General features: G+C 42.2%; 1 protein-coding gene across 1 annotated transcript; it reads left to right on the top strand.

Moving 5' to 3' along the window:
• Positions 1-402: 402 nt before the first annotated feature.
• GDAP1 (ganglioside induced differentiation associated protein 1) lies at positions 403-12620 on the top strand. Its single transcript, XM_083451295.1, has 9 exons — positions 403-491; positions 3339-3376; positions 5491-5587; positions 6868-7125; positions 7909-8101; positions 9147-9320; positions 9679-9773; positions 10385-10499; positions 10892-12620. Exons 4-9 carry the CDS (start codon positions 7009-7011, stop codon positions 11272-11274), a joined length of 1077 nt encoding a protein of 358 aa, XP_083307421.1. The 5' UTR covers positions 403-491; positions 3339-3376; positions 5491-5587; positions 6868-7008; the 3' UTR covers positions 11275-12620.
• The last annotated feature ends 5580 nt before the right edge of the window (positions 12621-18200 follow it).

Genomic DNA, 18200 nt, shown 5'->3' with positions numbered 1-18200 from the left:
GGCGGCATGCTTGCCCCAGAATAGCAACAGCCGTAAATATGGTCATGCTGCTCCTCCACTCGGAGACCCAGATCACATTCCCAGTACCCAGTGGGGCCATTGGCTGCCAGGCATTCAAAGGCTTTGATAAAACATTTGCAAAAGTAGCTGTGGTTAAGAGAGACTTAATTCCTGTCCTGATCAAGCTGACATCAAGCAAAAACGGGAGGAGGGCATATGGTCCCCGAGCAGAGAGTGTTAACTTCTTGGGCCATATATTAAAGCAGCAGCTGACTCAGTGTTTCAAGATATGGGAGTGTGTTCTGCGTGAGAGCTTGCTGTTATTTGTGGCACTGACAGAAGCATGCAACTCCTTGCATAATGAAAAGCGAAGACTGAAAGGGTTCTTTCTCTGCCTCTAATATTCTCTTTGGTGTTACACAACCATCTGTGGTGGAAGTACCAAAGTGCTAACACAAAATGGAGTAGACAAAACCCTCTCAATTATCCAGGTATCTCTATCACTAATTTAAAAATGTTTTCAAATGAGAGAGCACTAGTGCTTCCCCCCCGGGGGTACGCAAGGGTATTCATGCCCCTAAACAATGTGTGAATCTTTGTACTTTTATCCATTTACTGTTTTTATTTTTCCCGATTTGAAGTATAAAATGGTGAGAGTACCCCTAAACATTTTTTTTTTTTTTTTTAGATTCAGGTAGGTAGCCATTTTGGTCTGATGCAGTAGAGATAGATTAGATAGATAGATAGATAGATAGATGTCCAGTAGCACTTTAGAGACCAACTAAGTTTGTTCTTGGTATGAGCTTTCGTGTGCATGCACACTTCTTCAAATACCATTTTTTTTAAAAAAGGAAAAAAGCACCGGAGAGCACTATATTTATCCACCATGCACAAATATTTCCAGCTATCTTTTCAGGTGGCTGAGAAATGCCTGTGAAATATAAATTCTAAAAAGATGAAATATATGTCTTTTTAAAATATCACTAAATATCACCTCCAATCACTAAGTCTTCCTTTGTTTTGATTTTTTTCTAAAAATACAACCTGCAGTAATCAGAAAGTTACAGAGCATAGCCGCATTGACTTTGGAGCAATGATACATGAGATCAGTGATACATGAGAAAAGAATTTGGTTTTTGACAACTTTTCAAAAGGCAGGCTGCCTTTATTTTGGGGGGTTTTTTTTAGAAGAGGAAATTAGTCTTGTGAATAGCATTTTGGCTATTGATGTCAAATGAATTCCTGGTTCAGCCGCAGACTCACTGAGGGGCCTAGACATGTTTTCATCTCACCTATTTGGAAAATGGGCATTCAGCAATATTGTTGTAGAATGGGCAGGATAAGACGTGCTTATCTTCCTTGAAACATATGTGCTCTTAGCTACAAATTGCAAAACTTACTGATGGCATGCAATTCAAGTTTTTGACTGGATGCAGTCATGATGCAGTCTTGCCCATAAGCCTTGCTATCTCTCTTGTTTGTCTTTTTCTTCTTCTCCTCGTCCATCTTCTCACACTGCTTTGGTCTCCTTTGCTCTTTGGCAATGTTAATGGCTGTTACATATGGAAGGAAATCGTGGGTGGACTTCCCTCCACTGCCAGAAGTATGCCTCTGAATAGCAGCTTCTGAATCGCAAAGAGCTCCACATAGATATATGGATGGCCACTGAACCGGATGGTGGCCTTTGAACCGACCCAGCAGGATTTTCTCATGTTCTCCCTACTTCTTGGCTCAGCCAGACACATGCCGGCATATCTCCCCCATCCTGACTCAGCTGGCTGAGCTGGGCCCAGTGGATCCCAAACTGGTGTTAATCCAGAACGAGGAGTGTGGTGAGGGCAGGACCAGAGGGGGTGGGGGGGACTTAGGCTGGATTCTAACCCTGTTCAGCTCTGTCATGTGACCTGGAAACCCAGCATAAATTAAGCCAGCAAAAAAGGTGGTGTAAGTCAAACAATAGAGTTTGGATCTGGACAACAATAGAGTTTGGATCTTTACTCCAGTTCCTGGGAGTATCCTGGTTGGCCTGTGCTGGAAATCAGGATGCTGGACAAGATAGACCCAGCAGGGCTCCTCTTCTGCCAACACACAATCAAATAAAGGCATTGGATGCATAATTCCATCATCCCCTCCCCGACAGATGAAGCTCTCTTAAGCAGGGCTTTGGCCTATGTGGTCATCATTGTTGGACACAGCCAGGGGTGCCAACTTGAATAAAATATTGTGGGGGCTCGGGTAAGCCTTGCCCCACATAACTGATCACATGACATAGTGCACACAAACCATTTGAATGGGAATGGCATACCCTCCAACATTTCTCTGTTGAAAATAGGGACATCCCATTCCATAACGATAATTTTACTATTTGTTCCCCACACATCTACTTTGGCTACCTCATGAGAAGAGAAGACTCCCTGGAAAAGACCCTGATGTTGGGAAAGATGGAGGGCACAAGGAGAAGGGGACGAGAGAGGACGAGATGGCTGGACAGTGTTCTCGAAGCTACCAGCGTGAGTTTGACCAAACTGTGGGAGGCAGTGGAAGACAGGAGTGCCTGACGTGCTCTGGTCCATGGGGTCACGAAGAGTCGGACATGACTAAACGACTAAACAACAACAACCCCACACATCTTACTACTGGGTTGCCCAAGCCACTCTGGGCAGCTTCCAACATATATAAAAACATAATAAAACATTTTTTTAAACTTCCCTATATAGGATTGCCTTCAGATGGCTCGGGGGGTCAGATAACTCCATACTCTTCAACTTTTATCCAGTGAAAATAGGGACATCCTAAGGAACAGTGGGACATTCTGGAATCAAATCAGAAACTGAGACAGTTTCTCTAAATCAGGGATGTCCCTGGAGAATAGGGACACTTCGAGGGTCCGGAATGGCCATCAATTTTGTGGGGGCCCAGCCCCCTCAAATATTTTATTGTGTTAGCTCCTATGGACACAGTTCATTCTTTCTCAGAGGGAAAGATGGGGGCAGATGCCTCCTCTGATAGTGGATGAACTGGGATTTGCTTTCCCTCTCTCCTCCCGCTAACTTTCTTTTCCCTGGTGTATAAAAGAATGTATAAAAATTCACTGTTATACAATACAATACAATACAATACAATACAATACAATACAAATGATAAAATGTTTTCCCTTTTGGGTTTACTTTTCTCTATGTAATTTGAGAAAAATAGCTAGATGTTCTCTTGAGGATTTACTGCTTTGCTTCTTTCTATGCTGATATTATAGTCTACTGTGGCATTGCTGAATGCACGTTGTTATTTCAGACACATGCTGTTGCCTGCTCTATTAATTTCTCCCTCCCATTCTCACACAGGGCACGCAGTCAACGTCATTCTCACTTACAAGTCCAGGGTTTGTATGTTCACTGTTTCTTTCTAACTGGATATTTTTAATTCAAGGAGTCTTCAGTAAATGCTTCATTAATCTGAATTAGCTAATTTTCATTTGCAAATGAAAATGCTGATTTGTGGTGATTACATTTTAAATAAAAAAAATTGTGGGGTAGTGGAGTTTTGTCCTTTTAGGTAGCTCTGATTCTTCTGTGGACAGTGTGATTTTAATATAAGCATAATAATATCACAAGCAACGGGAAAATCACTTACACAGTTCAATGGGGTTTCAGTGGGAGAGCATGTAAACAGAGTAGATCCATGAATTAATTTAGACTGTCACCCTAAATGAGTCGTTTCAGAGCAGGGTGACTCCTAGAGATCATAAATGTTTTCTGCTGAGTTGCTATATGAATTTAATCACAATAGTCACTTCTCTAATATGATTTTTCATCTAGTTATAATCATGATATTTTAGTTTAAGAGAACATGCATTCATTTGTCTGGTTAGTCAGCCTGCAATCCTTACCACACTTTCCAGGAAATATGTTACGCTGAACTTGTTGAGACTCATGAGGAAACATGTATAGGATGACTCTGTTTTTGCTCTTCTGCATTTCTAAGATGAAATGCAATCTAAATTTGAAGCTTTGCCATAGTGAGTACATTAGTTGTTTGGGATGTTTAATTTTTTTTTTTATAAAAAAAGAAGGCTAGGATAAAGTAAAGTAAGAACAGCAGAATGCATTTATCATTAATGTAATTTCATTATAAATCTTTTTTCAATTGTAGTCTTTGAAATAAAATCTCTTTATTAAAACAAAATGTAGCAATCCCCGCATTTTGTACTTAGTAATCAGATCTGAGGCTCAATTCACACAGGCAGCAGGTCTGTAGGTAAGATGTCCAGTTTTACATACCACTCTCACATTGCAGATATAACAGGACCTTATGTGACTTGCCGAGATTACAAAGCAAGCGTGTAAGAGAGCTTGGAAAAATCCCAAGCAATTGCCTGGCCCCTCTCTTAAAGGCAACTACACACGAGAAAGTCCTATGGGACCCAGTGGATCTCACTACTAAGTATATTTAGGACTTGAAGGGTAGGGTCTTAACTTTGAATATGGACAACTAGGAAAGTATTATGCTACTTAAGTCATGTTATGCATCACAAGGGATACAAAAGTTTCTAACAGCAGCTAAATGGCTTTTGTATTGTATGTGTGTGCCCTGCTGTTGTTTCTCCATGTCCACCCTTGTATTCCCCTGTTTCCAGATCACATTTTCACATTTATGATTTGAGTGGAGCAGTGAGTAGTAGTAAAATAGTCTTTTTTTCTTTTTAAAGAACTTATCTGAATGGTCACTTCTTATGCTCCTAGTGCAATATGATAGCACACAATATGACAGTCCAATTTGTACGGCACTTCTGGTATTAAATTGAAATGGTTGCCACCTTCATTGCCAACGAATGAGGCACTGAGGGAGAAAGCAGTGCCCTTATGTCCTTAAAGAGAAATCATGATCACAGGTGCCTTCAATTTGCTCCAGAACTTCGGTCTGTTTATTACTCTAGGCATTTGTTTTTGTACAGAATTATGTACAACTGGGAATACAGGAAGCACCTTCCAAAATGGCTGGGGTTTCTTCCCCAGGAAAATTCCCAAGGGAAACATGGGAAAAGAGCCAAGCAGATTTCAGATTCCACATTGGTCAGTCTCATGTAGAACAGAGATGTGTTTGGAGTTGAGGGTTTTGTTGTAGTTGTTGTTGCTTTACACATATACACACGATTCATAATTATGTCACGTAATATAGTTTATATGCACATTGGGGGTTTCAAGTAAAACTTTCCTCATTGTGTGTATGCCTTGCATTTTAATATATGTATTATTGTATTATGATTTTACATTGTTGTAAGCCACCCTGAGTTAGAGATAGATAAAAAGATATATGGATTCAAAATGCATATAATTGGTTAACAAAAATGAAAACTCGTTCATTTTGAACTTCACACAGATAAAAAAAAAACCCCAAATCCCTTCCATTTCCCGAACCATTTCTCGAAATATGGAGACCTCTTGTGGTCATTCAGGGACACGTTGTTTACTGGATGCAAGTTCATCACTCCTACAGGCTGTGTGATTTCTAGAAACAGCAAGAAATTTTGAGGAATCTTGATAACAGACAAGAGTGTACTTCATCAGAAGCTGTTTCCTCTCAAAGTAAGTTAGTGCCACAATATATGTATTTGTCTTTAAGGCAGGGATGGAGAACCTATGTCTCTCCAGAGGTTGTTGGACATCAGCTCCAGCTAGCATGCTCAGTGGTCAAGAATGATGGGACTTGTAGTACAGCAACATCCAGAGGGCCAAGGGTTCCCAATCCCTGTTTTAAATTCTTGTAGAACTCTTTCTTTTTCTGGCTACGTTTCTATCATTTATTCATCTAGATTTAATGTGTCTGATTAGTGATACCCTTGCATATAAATATAAATATAAATATAAATTCTGTTTCTGTCAATGCAATCCTATTCATATCTACTCAAAAGAAAGCTTCAATAGGACTTACTCCCAAATTAATTCAGTACAGGATTGCAGTTTGACACTCTTATTAAGGAAGTTGGCTAATCTGGAGTTCCATCACCAAATTTTGGTCTTGTATTTATAGATTTTGCATGACCATTTTTCACTTTCTGAATGTTGCACTTATTCAGAACATTGGTAGTAGCCAAATGTAGACAATGTCTCACAATACATCCCCTATTGTATTTGCATATAGTCTATTTAACATTACTTAACTTTGCTTTTTCTTTTTTAAAAATATTCTTGAAGGGCTCCCCACCTTTCTTTATAGGCTGGCTATGGTAGCCGACAGAAAATAAAACATCTCATTCATGCACACAAACAATTGTGCTCCCTAGGTTCTAAAACATATTTATTTTTGTTTGCAATTTCCACCCTGCTGTCAGCAGTGCACATTTTATTTGACATCATTAAATGCATGCTAATGCTGAAATATGAAAAAAAAATATATGCAACCATCTTTGACAAAAGCAAGGTAAATTAATCAACATGGAGTGTAATGAGGAACCATTAAAATTCAAGGAAAGAGTTTAATCAAATTGTAGAAGTAGAGGAATGGAAGGCTGAGCTTGCAAGGGATAAGCGTAGCCTCCTGTGCTCTTTAAAAATCTTCTCTTTGTGGAACTTACCTCCTTTCTCAACTTGTGAAAATCAAATCAAATAATTCTTGGAGGGTTGTCTGGCAATCAGGTTTTTGCTGCCTCAAATTTAAATTCTTGACTGGAATCACAATGTCTTGCCTTCATTTTTATTTTTTATTTTTTGCAAATTAGAAAATAGGATAGAAGAGAACCCTCTTCCAATTCTTTGTGTTCTTCATTTATATAGGTTCCCTCTGTTGTTGTTGTTCTCCCTCTGTGCCTCTTTTAAATCTCCCTAGGTTCAAACTGATGGCAATTTCAACACTTCTCCCATTTCGGGTTCCAAGAGAGTCTAAGGGCATCGTCAGAACAGCAGCTTCATCTGTCAGCAGTGAGCATGCTCAGTGAGCAGACTCAGTAACGACGAGAGAACAAAATCTCATAGGTAGAATCTCGGAGTGGTGAGCCGAGCCGAGAGAAAAGGTGAAATGGCAGAAGAGAAAGAGGACCAGGCTGCAGGGGAAATGCCTCCAGCTGAAGTATATTTGAAGGCAGATGACAAACTGATCCTCTATCATTGGACTCAGTCCTTCAGTTCCCAAAAGGTGAGTAGCTAGTGTGGCTGTTTCTAAGAATGTCAGATTTCAGAACCCGGACAGCTCCCTCTGTATGTTTTGCCCACCTATAAGGTGGTTGCTGGGTGTGGATGGACACTCTGTTTATCTAAATGCAGCTGTAAGAATGCATTTGGAGAAGAAAGCAGGCAGAGGGGAGAGTAGGGAAAGGGGAGCCCAGTGTGCTTCATAAACAGGCCTCAGAGCCCTTACAATTGTCATAGTCTAGGGATAGCCAATGTGGTGCCCTTCAGATGTTATTAGACTTCAATTCCCACCAGCCCAAGCCAGCATGGCCAAGGGTCAGGGATGATGGGAGCTGTAGTCCCAACAACATCTAGAATGGACCACACTGACTACCTGTCGTAGAATTTTATTCAATTTAAAACAGTTAGCTGTTTCCAAGAATAAATAAATTGAGCAGCAAAAGGGAGAAACAATATTTGCTTGCTTCTTCATACATGGTTTTCTTTACAGAGACCACAAAGTGCACTTAGGAAATTAATGGGTATCATGTTGTGAGCATGTCCCTACCAGAATCCACCTGCAATGTTGAACCAAATTAAATAGTATGTTACTCATTTTCAAAACAGCAGCAGCAGCAGCAGCAACAACAACAACAACAAATTAATTAATGTTATATGTATAATGTTTTAATAATGCTGTTAGTTTCAGATTCTTCATGTGTATTTCCAAACTCTATTAATAGGAAATGTGTATTTTTAATAGGACAGCTGTAAATCTTCAACAGAAATGTTCATATATATTTTTCAGGTGCGTTTGGTGATTGCTGAAAAGGGACTGAAATGTGAAGAGCACGATGTAAGCCTTCCACTGAGTGAACACAACGAGCCTTGGTTTATGCGCTTAAATGCATCTGGAGAAGTCCCTGTACTCGTCCACAGAGAAAACATAATTTGTGATGCAACTCAGATTGTCGACTATCTTGAAGAAACTTTTGTGAATGGTAAGAAGAGTACTGTGGTGATTTTTCGTAATGTAAATGTTGGGTGTGAGTTACACCTTGCTGCATGAGGATTTGTTTACAGGTGCCCAAACGATTGCCTAAATGTTACCGATTGTCTACAGATACCCAAATGCTTCCAGGAGGGTCACATAATGTGCAGTTTAGTCATTGTGGCACACTGAAAAATGGGATTAGGAAACTTTGTGGGATGGGTTTGGGATAAAAATTATAGCCACTCTTTGACATGAGTTACGATTTTATTACTCCCATCTCTCTCATAGTCCATTTGCCCATTATTGTCTGCTGTGACTAGTAGTAGCTCTCTAGGGACTTTGGCAGGAGATTTCCCTATCAGCTGTTTCCTGATCCTTTTAACTAGAAGCAACAGGGATTGAACCTGGGATCTCCTGCAAAGAAAGCTTGTGCAGTACCACTGAATGAGGCAATAGTGCTCTCCCGGACACGGGTGGCGCTGTGGGTTAAACCACAGAGCCTAGGACTTGCTGATCAGAAGGTCGGCGGTTCGAATCCCCGCGACGGGGTGAGCTTCCGTTGCTCAGTCCCTGCTCCTGCCAACCTAGCAGTTCGAAAGCATGTCAAAGTGCAGGTAGATAAATAGGTACCGCTCCGGCGGAAAGGTAAACTGCGTTTCCGTGTGCTGCTCTGGTAAGCCAGAAGTGGCTTAGTCATGCTGGCTACATGACCTGGAAGCTGTACGCCGGCACCCTCGGCCAATAAAGCGAGATGAGTGCCGCAACCCCAGAGTCGGTCATGACTGGACTTAATGGTGAGGGGTACCTTTACCTTTACTGTTGCCTGAAAGCATGAAGGTTTGCAACTGAGCCTTCTCCAATCACAGTTTTGCAGTGACTAAAACTTTAAACTTTGATCCTTCAATTTTGTTCTCACCATCGTCTTTGTAGATCTATCTATCTATCTATCTATCATCTATCTATCTATCTCTATCTATCTATCTATCTATCTATCTATCTATCTATCATCTATCTATCTATCAATCTATCATCTATCTAATTTTTCACCCCAGAAAACGTTCCAAGGCTGATTCCAGAAGAAGGGAGCATGTACTATCCCAGGGTTCAGCACTACAGAGAACTCCTGGATTCCTTGCCAATGGATGCCTATACACACGGCTGCATTCTACATCCTGAATTAGCAGTAGATTCTATGATCCCAGCTTACGCCACAACTAGAATTCGTAGTATGTACCATTGTCTGATGAGAACTCTGCTTGTGCAGTGTTAGACAGAATGCTGTAACTCTATTTTTGTGTGTTTATCATAAAACTATTTCCGTTGACAATAACAAAACCATTTTTTAAAAAAAATACTGTTTTCCATCAAATTAATTATAGTGTATTTAGGGGTTAAATCTGCATCAGTGACAGAGAGGTGTTTATACTAAAGTATGTCAGATATTGGAGCAGGCAGACAACACTCATTTGGCAAGTTCTTAAATCAAACAGTTTCTAACTGATATGTTCTAATATATAGCTGTACTGAAGTATTTTGATGGACGTGGTTTATTAGCTTTTAATGAGCTCATTGTTGTTTCTTCAGGCCAAATAGGCAATACTGAGTCTGAATTAAAGAAACTTGCAGAAGAAAACCCAGATCTTCAAGATGCCTATATAGCGAAGCAGAAACGTCTTAAAGTAAGAATGGACAATATCTGACAGTCAAAAACCCAACTTAGAATGCTACTGTTCCTTTGGATGTGATATTAATGTGATATATTTCTTGTCATTGCATGTATGTATCTTCAGAAGAAGTCAAGGTTAAGGGGAATTTTTTGTAATAACTCTGCTTTTGTGGCCACACTACTTGCTATTACAGTTGCTTGTTTGTTCTATACTTGTGTTGGTGTTGTTATGCAACCAGTAGTGGGTTCCAGTTTTGCTCACTTTATTTCCAAATAATGAGCATTGCTGCTGGTTCCTGAGAGGGGCAAGGCCTGGAGAGTTCAGCAGTGTTGCCTGGTGATCATGCCAAACGAACACTCTTGTTGCTGCACCCACACTGCACTCCCCATATCTTGCCCCTCCACCTCTCAGGAACCAGCAGCAACACTCTGTGTTTGAAAGTCAGGTGAGCAGTGCCATTCTAGCTACGACACTCCACTGATCACTACTGGATGCATAGATGCCTGGCTAATGACACTATACTATGCATGCTTCCTCAGAAGTAAATCTCAATATGTTCAATGGGGCTTACTCCCAGGAAATGGGACTGCAGATTAAATATACAATCTACTTATTTTCCTTAGTCTAAACTGATGGATCACGATAACATAAAGTATTTACAGAAAATATTGGATGAGCTGGAAAAAGTTTTGGATCAAGTTGAGACTGAGCTGCAAAGAAGGAATGAAGAGACTCCAGGTAGGAAATTTTCAAATTAGGTCTTGGTCAGTGTGTAGCTGCCTCGGTTAAAGCATTGCATGTTGTTCAGTATATTGGCACTGCACATCAGACATTTGATCAGCACATAGAAAGTTCATTTTAAAAAGAAACTAGTTCATTCCAAGCACTGCAATTGGTTAAGTCAAAGGTTCCCAGTGTTTTCTTGTTTAAGCAGTTTTGTTGCTTTAAGATTGAAAATTTAGAAATGCAAATAAACAAACAACTTAATGCCTTTTTCAGGAACAATCTGGGACTGATGGCTATTTGAGCATAATAGAGAAAACAGTGACAGAAACATAAGACCCAAGGTCCTTCTCATCTTATTGCTTTTTATTAGCCCCTAACTTTTTTTTTACCTTCATTCTGATTAGAAAATGGACACCAGCCTTGGCTCTGCGGTCAGTTTTTCAGCTTGGCCGATGTATCCCTTGCTGTTACATTGCATCGACTGAAGTTCATTGGACTGGCAAGGAGAAACTGGGGGAACGGAAAGCGGCCTAACTTGGAAGCCTATTATGACCGTGTCTTGAAGAGAAAAGCATTCCACAAGGTTTTAGGACATGTCAACAACATATTAATCTCTGCAGTTCTTCCAACTGCATTTCGAGTGGCCAAGAAGAGGGCACCAAGGATTTTTGGCACCACTCTTTTGGTTGGCTTCTTAGCCGGAATCGGGTATTTTGCTTTGGTGTGTCTCCGGAGGAGGTTTCCCAATGTGCTGTCATCCATTAGAGCAAGGCAAAGTTATCTGTAGATGTTTCTTGCCAAACTGTGAAAGGACCACCAGTTACACCAAGGATGCAATGGGCCACAACATTGTTATATATTAGTACAGGGGTTGCCAACATGGTACCCTCCGGGTGTGGTTGGACTACAACCCTCATCAGCCAACTCTCATGGCCATTAGTAAGGGATGATGAGAGTTGTAGTCCAGCCACATCAGCGGAACCATATTGGCTACCCCATATTAGATTTCTGCTGTCACACAGGTACTTATAGAAATGAAATCTTGAAGAAAAATGAAAGAATAGCTTGGATCTGGAGTATTGGGAGCAGAAAACTATGGAATGGGACTTCCCTTTCTACTGCTAAAAAAATCTCTCTGGATGGTTGAGGGACACTTCTCAGCAGCACAGGATGGGGCATAGTGCCGGAAGAAGGTTGGATTACCCAAAGTTGTGGGAGGGGAAAGGACCATACACATTGCACAAATGGTGCTCTGCTCATGAAATGATTTGGGTCAACTTCTCATCCTCTCAACTCATGCTGTTCAGGAGGGCATTTGGAGCTGCAGGGGGGTAAAATAATGGGATAATTTCCAGGCTTCTCTCTGCTTCCAGTACTCAAGATTCTAGCCAATATAACTTCCTTTTCAAATTGTGGCTTATATGGCAATATGCAGTTGGAAAGAATACACAACCCCCCTCTCCCATCTCCCTCTCTCTTAAAAGCCATTCCTTAATATTTTACTTTATGTGGTCTTTTGGCAATTCAACATTTGTCATCATTCAGTGTGATCAGCCCTCTGCTAATCCACCACTTATATATTATGTAAATTTGGGCCTTCTAAAAATGAGGGGCTTTACATCAATTATATGTTGCACCATGGCTGGATTAAAGCACATTTCCCTAAAACACCAGTTAGTTGAATGCACTTTGTCAGAGCAGCATACATTTAAATCACATTAGGGAAGCACATGGAAAGTAGATTGTTATTAGGAACATAGCAGACGGGTTTCCAAGGCACAAATAACAGTTAGGCAATGGATCTCTGTGGATTGTCCATTAGGAGGAGACACCTTGATGGAATTTGTGCCTTGATTATTCTTCACACAGGAGTGTCATGCATCATCAGTCTATTCTGAAGCACTGTGCATCAAGCATTGGATATTGTGAGTGTAAATTAATAGGGGTGTTGCTTTTCTTTTACTGTAAGCATATTTTTTGTGCCTGTGTATGAATGTAACCCATAATGTGCCTCAGAAAATGTCCTCTCCACAAATATAATATCTTCAGAAAACACACACACATGCATTTGTAAACAGATTTGTGTCCAATGAACTGTATTTTGCTTTCTGATTAAAATTGGTTTACCAAGCAGCAGTTTGGTTATGAAGTCTTAGTAGTGTGGGGTAATTATATTTTAGATCTGGAAAGGGTGTGAAGGCTATCTGGCACGGGGGTTTGATATCCCATGCTAATCCTACTCAGAGTAGACCCATTGAAGTTAATGGAAACAGCTAACTTTGGCTGATTAATTTCAATTGGTCTTCTCTGAGTAGGACTCAGTTGAATCCAACCCTGGGACAGGATCTTCTGTTTTGTGGCGCAGGTCTTCCAAATATAAGGAAGGGAGGAGCCCTTATCTCCAGAGGACATCAGAAGCCACTTGTATTACCAAACCTTTTCCCCTGGAGGGGGAAAGTGCTCACACTTGCCCTGCTGGTCAGGAAATATCCACTGGTAGTTTGGATCCTAAGCATAGGTTCCTGGTACTGTTTGTTGGATTGTGAAACCACCAGCTGGATCGTTGCTCTGGAGTTTCTTAGTGTCCCTTGGTTTGCCCCACCCTTGCCATCTACTCCCTTTTCTAGCTTCTTTTCCATTATTTAAGGATTTAAAATCCACATTGTCCAGTAGTACCAAGTGAATAATTATGGTGGTGTTGCAATCTTGGTTTGCAGGGATGTGACTTCAGCTCAGCTTCTTGCTTCCATCATTACACTTCGAACTTAGCCTGCTGTCTGCTGTGTGAGCCTCCAGCTTCACCTCCCAGCAGCTCTCTCTGGTCTCTAGAGAGTCTTGTGGCTTGAGTTGATGTTTGGGGATATACAGTAAAAGCTCTTTATGCAGTGTTCAGTCTCTGGTGGCTACTGCACACATGTGCAGGTCTTTATCTCATATTGCAGTCAGCAAGTGGTGGTGATGATCCCATGGAAGAGGGAGGTACATAACCCTTAGGCTACATAAATAAAGCAGGTTGAACCAAGATGCACTGTGTCAGAGGTGGCTGTAGGACAAATGATTTGTTTTAAGTAAAACAAACCCAGATGACTCAAGGAAAGCATGCTGTGTCATATGACACAGGGAAATGCAAATACCTCCCTCCCTCCCGGAGCAAATTTGAGTTAGAAAAGAGTTCATTTTCAGATCCCAAAATTGCGTGGTCAGACTGTATGTGTAAAAACCAGGAGAAAGTTTTCTCAGCATTTTTTACACCAAACCTTTTTGTTCAGTACTGCATGTTCAGGTGCACTAATCTTTGCTCTAACAAAGGGCATTGTTAAGGCATGACACCATATATTTGTTTTATTAGGCATCCACACTCCTTCCAAGGGCTTTTATAACCTCCAGAAGTAAATATCCCCAATTTCGATATGGGAATTATCCCCAAATATAACAGTAGCCTCATAACAACCTTATGAGACAGCTTAGGTGGAGAGATTGCAACTTTCCCAAAGCTACCTACAGATTTCATAGGTGAACTTAGGTTATGGTTACCAGATCTTTTTCAACGAATCTGGGGACACTTTTTTTTTTTTTGAAGCTGAGTAGCAACAGGGCAGTGGCGTAGCGTGGGGGGTGCAGGGGGGGCCGGCCGCACCGGGCACAACATCTGGGGGTTAGGGTTAGGGGGCGCAAATCCACGGGTTAGGGGGCGCAAATCCACGGGTTAGGGGGCGCAAATTACTTGCCTTGCTCCGGGTGCTGACAACCCACGCTACGCCACTGCAACAGGGAGTCAGTAATGGGGATGGTGAGGGAAAAGACCCTGGGCCCAAGCACACATGCATATTGTATAAAGGTGCAAAGCCCTTCTTTCACACCCTGTGAAACATAAATGCGCAGAGTTTTTAAAAAACTGGGCAATGGCCACCTCCCTGCAACTCCCAAGCCTCCCCTGATCAGTAAAACAAAGGGGGAAGGCAGCAGGAGATCTGTACTGCTGGATGTCCCCGGTTCCCCTTCAGCAGTGGCAGTCAGCAGCCTGGAGCCAGCCTGGTAGCGCAGTTGGCTCTGGCTGGCTTCAGGAACTGCTTGCTGCTCACTGCCATGATGCCCACCTGTTTGCCTCCTGGAAGTCCCCATATGATGTGTCTTGAGTGCAACACATCATATGGGGACTTCGGGTGAGGAAAAATGGCGGGCACCATGGCAGCAAGCAGCAAGCAGCTCCTGAAGCCAGCCAGAGCCAACTGCACTACCAGGCTGGCTCCGGGCTGCTGAGGCTGCCACGTTTTCCGGGGACAGATTTGCAAAATCTGAGGACATTCCAGGGACGGAATTTGTCCGGGGACAGATTTGCAAATCCGGGGACTGTTCCCGGGAACTGGGGATGCCTGGTAACCCTAACTTAGGTTTCACACACCCAACCCTACCACTTTAGTCAACTGTTTCTTCAACTCATCAAACCTGACTTTCCTACATATGCTCTGCTTTTTGGAGCTTCTCATCCTAGACAAACCTGCTGATCATGCCAATGGCCCATGTTGTTCAGCATGCTAGTCTCACAATGGCCAGCCAGATGCCTTTGGTAAATCTGCAAGCAGGACACAAGCACATGGCTGACAAAGAGCTGCCGAGGGAGCTGCAATTGGAAAGGGAAATCTGATAAGTCGCAGTGCAGGCATGGCAATATCTGACTAAGTTTACAGAGAAAACTTTGGATCCCATCCCAACATTTTCCAATTGAATACACTAATGATTAGAATCAGAAAAGGAGATAGGATTTAGCTAGTGTATTTTAAAAATCCCACTCCTGACAGCTGTTTATTTCATTTTGGGCTAGCTGGGCATATATCCTATTCCATTCTAGGTGGGCGGGCTGCAGTTTGGCTGGATTGTCACTGTCAAGTGACATCCTTTGGGGGTTCTGAAAGAGTCCTTGCTGGCAGACCACTGTTTGTCTTCTTGTACTGTAGGCACACAGAAACTGAAGCAGCAGAAAGCAAAGGCTTGAGATAGGCTGGGTATAGCGTTCTCTTTCCATCGATGAGCAGTGTCATGGCTCCTGACCCTGGGACCTTGCAGTGTGTGTGTTACCCAACACAGTGTCTTCTTCTTTTTAGGCAGCCCAAGAGCACGAAGCCCTCTAATTTTTGACCCAAGAAAGACTCAGGACATATTTTTAATGCTTTATTAATACACAGTTCTAAAGCAATATGGCACACACACGTACAATACTGAAGCACAAATTCTAGTACTAGGCATCCTTTAACAACCCATGTGGTTCCTCTAGAAGGGCAGAGGCAACCATGCCACAGGTTTTGTCAGTCCGCATAAGGCTCCAATTGGCTTCATCTCACTGCTGTGACATCTTTCTACATCTACCTTAGTAGGATAGCGTTTCAGCCAGCAGGGCTCACTTAGAGCTGTTCAAGGTCCTGTATTTCTTGGCCCTCTATATACCAGGGCTTCTGATCAGGTTTACTTAGGAGAGAGCACCCCAGCCTTTCCAACTGGGCAGCCTGTTCTGTGAGTGCTTGAGGTTTACTTGTGTAGTTTTAGGACCTTCCCTATTTTTTGGTGATTGTATTCTTTGCAAACTTTTAAACATTTAATACAGTATTTTAAATTGTTGTAACCTTCTCTGGGACCTGACATCATCATCATAATCAACATCACCATTATCATGTAACAGCTGTGGGAAACTGCCAGTGTTGGCCATGGATACAAGAGCTGACACACAAGACCATACTGGTTTTCAGCCAAGTCAGCATATAATGCAAGAGTTGCCAACCTTTTTGGAGCCCATTTACAATCTGGAGAAACTGACATGGGTACTGCACAAGCACTGCAGCCATTACTATCTCCAAAATAGCCTCTCCCCCATTGCAATTAGGCATGAGGTAGCCTTCTTTTAGGGACGCGGGTGGCGCTGTGGGTTAAAGCCTCAGTGCCTAGGGCTTGCCGATCGAAAGGTCGGCGGTTCGAATCCCCGCGGCGGGGTGCGCTCCCGCTGTTCGGTCCCAGCGCCTGCCAACCTAGCAGTTCGAAAGCACCCCTGGGTGCAAGTAGATAGATAGGGACCGCTTACTAGCGGGAAGGTAAACGGCGTTTCCGTGTGCGGCTCTGGCTCGCCAGAGCAGCAATGTCACGCTGGCCACGTGACCCGGAAGTGTCTTCGGACAGCTCTGGCCCTTGGCCTCTTTGAGTGAGATGGGCGCACAACCCTAGAGTCTGTCAAGACTGGCCTGTACGGGCAGGGGTACCTTTACCTTAGCCTTCTTTTGGCTACAGTAAAAGGCTTTTTGGAAGCCTAATGCAGCGACCGGAGGATTATTTTTGGCAGTGGGAGTGGCAGTCACAGCTGCAGAAGGGAGAGTTAATCATTCTCATCTGTGAGTCCCTCAACCCACCACTGTCCTGCAATTAGGCTTGAGAAAAGCCTTCTATTGGTTACAATGGGAAGCTGCTTTCCAATGTAATCTCAGTGTGGAGGGGCACATAGGCACCACATGCTAGGTTACATACTTATCTAGATGATAGCTCAGTCAGTAGAGCACAAGACTCTTAATTTGAGGGTTGTGGGTTTGAGCCCCTCATTGGGCAGAGGATTCCTGCATTGTAAGGAACTGGACCAGATACCCCTCATGGCCCTTTCCAACTCTACAATTCTATGAAGAATCCATCTCCACCATCCTCCTTACCAAATGACCAAAGTTTCAAATGAAGTCTCAAATGAAGTTTTGTGTTGTGGACAGTGGTTCAAGGCACAACAATGCCTATTGCTTCACATTGTACCAATAACTGGCAAGCATTTCTAATAGTCATACAGAGGTACCCCGGGTTACATACCCTTCATGTTACATACACTTCAGGTTACAGACTCTGCTAACCCAGAAATATTACCTCGGGTTAAGAACTTTGCTTCAGGATGAGAACAGAAATCGTGCTCCGGCGGTGCGGCGGCAGCAGGAGGCCCCATTAGCTAAAGTGGTGCTTCAGGTTAAGAACAGTTTCAGGTTAAGTACGGACCTCAAGAACGAATTAAGTACTTAACCCGAGGTACCACTGTATATGAAAATGGGCCAAAACAATAACAAATATTATTGATACTCTTCAACGCCTGCAAAAGGGCAGGACTTAGTTTTACATGAGCAGTCCCTTCACCAATCACATCTCCAAACCGTTCTAAAGGAACTCTCCAATAATCTAGCATTTTCCTCTTTCTTTCAAATGCCAAATTTATTGGCATCATGCCTTTCCTCGGAACTTTTTGAACCCTCCTAACCTCATCTAAAGGCATTAAGAAATTAGTTTTGACGGGACTAAATCCCAGATGGAACTAAATTCCAGCCAAATATCAAACACAGAGAAACTCTTGTTTCTTGCATAAACATTTGTTGCCTAAAATTCAATAGGATTGGAGTGTTAAATTCTTGAGTGCCTATACCCATTAATTTGAATGGGCCATTGTCTCTGTAACAGTTGTTATGGAACCTGATGATCAACTCACAAGGTACCAGATGTAATCAGGGAGGTACCACCCTGCCAATTTATAATTACTGTCAACACCGAAATGGCAATTCACTTGCTGAAATTTCTGGTTACTATTTCATAGAAATAATGATTTAACAATATATTCTGAGTCTCTGCTCAGTCGCAATAATGAGAAACACTCTTTTCATTTTTTTTATTTGGGAAACATTTGGAGGCAGTAAGAAACAGATGAATATA

Source organism: Podarcis tiliguerta, assembly GCF_965153285.1.
Source record: "Podarcis tiliguerta genome assembly, chromosome: 7".
In the NCBI taxonomy this organism is placed as follows: domain Eukaryota; kingdom Metazoa; phylum Chordata; class Lepidosauria; order Squamata; family Lacertidae; genus Podarcis; species Podarcis tiliguerta.
Note: the sequence above shows the minus strand (reverse complement) of the source record. Positions and strands in the feature narration are given on the sequence as shown.

Excerpts from the sequence above, each read along its gene's own strand:
- GDAP1 (XM_083451295.1), top strand. The coding sequence starts at position 7,009 with ATGGCAGAAGAGAAAGAGGACCAGGCTGCAGGGGAAATGCCTCCAGCT. Across the intron at positions 8,102-9,146 it reads TGAAGAAACTTTTGTGAATG|AAAACGTTCCAAGGCTGATT; the intron begins GTAAGAAGAGTA and ends TTTTCACCCCAG. Across the intron at positions 9,774-10,384 it reads CGAAGCAGAAACGTCTTAAA|TCTAAACTGATGGATCACGA; the intron begins GTAAGAATGGAC and ends TATTTTCCTTAG.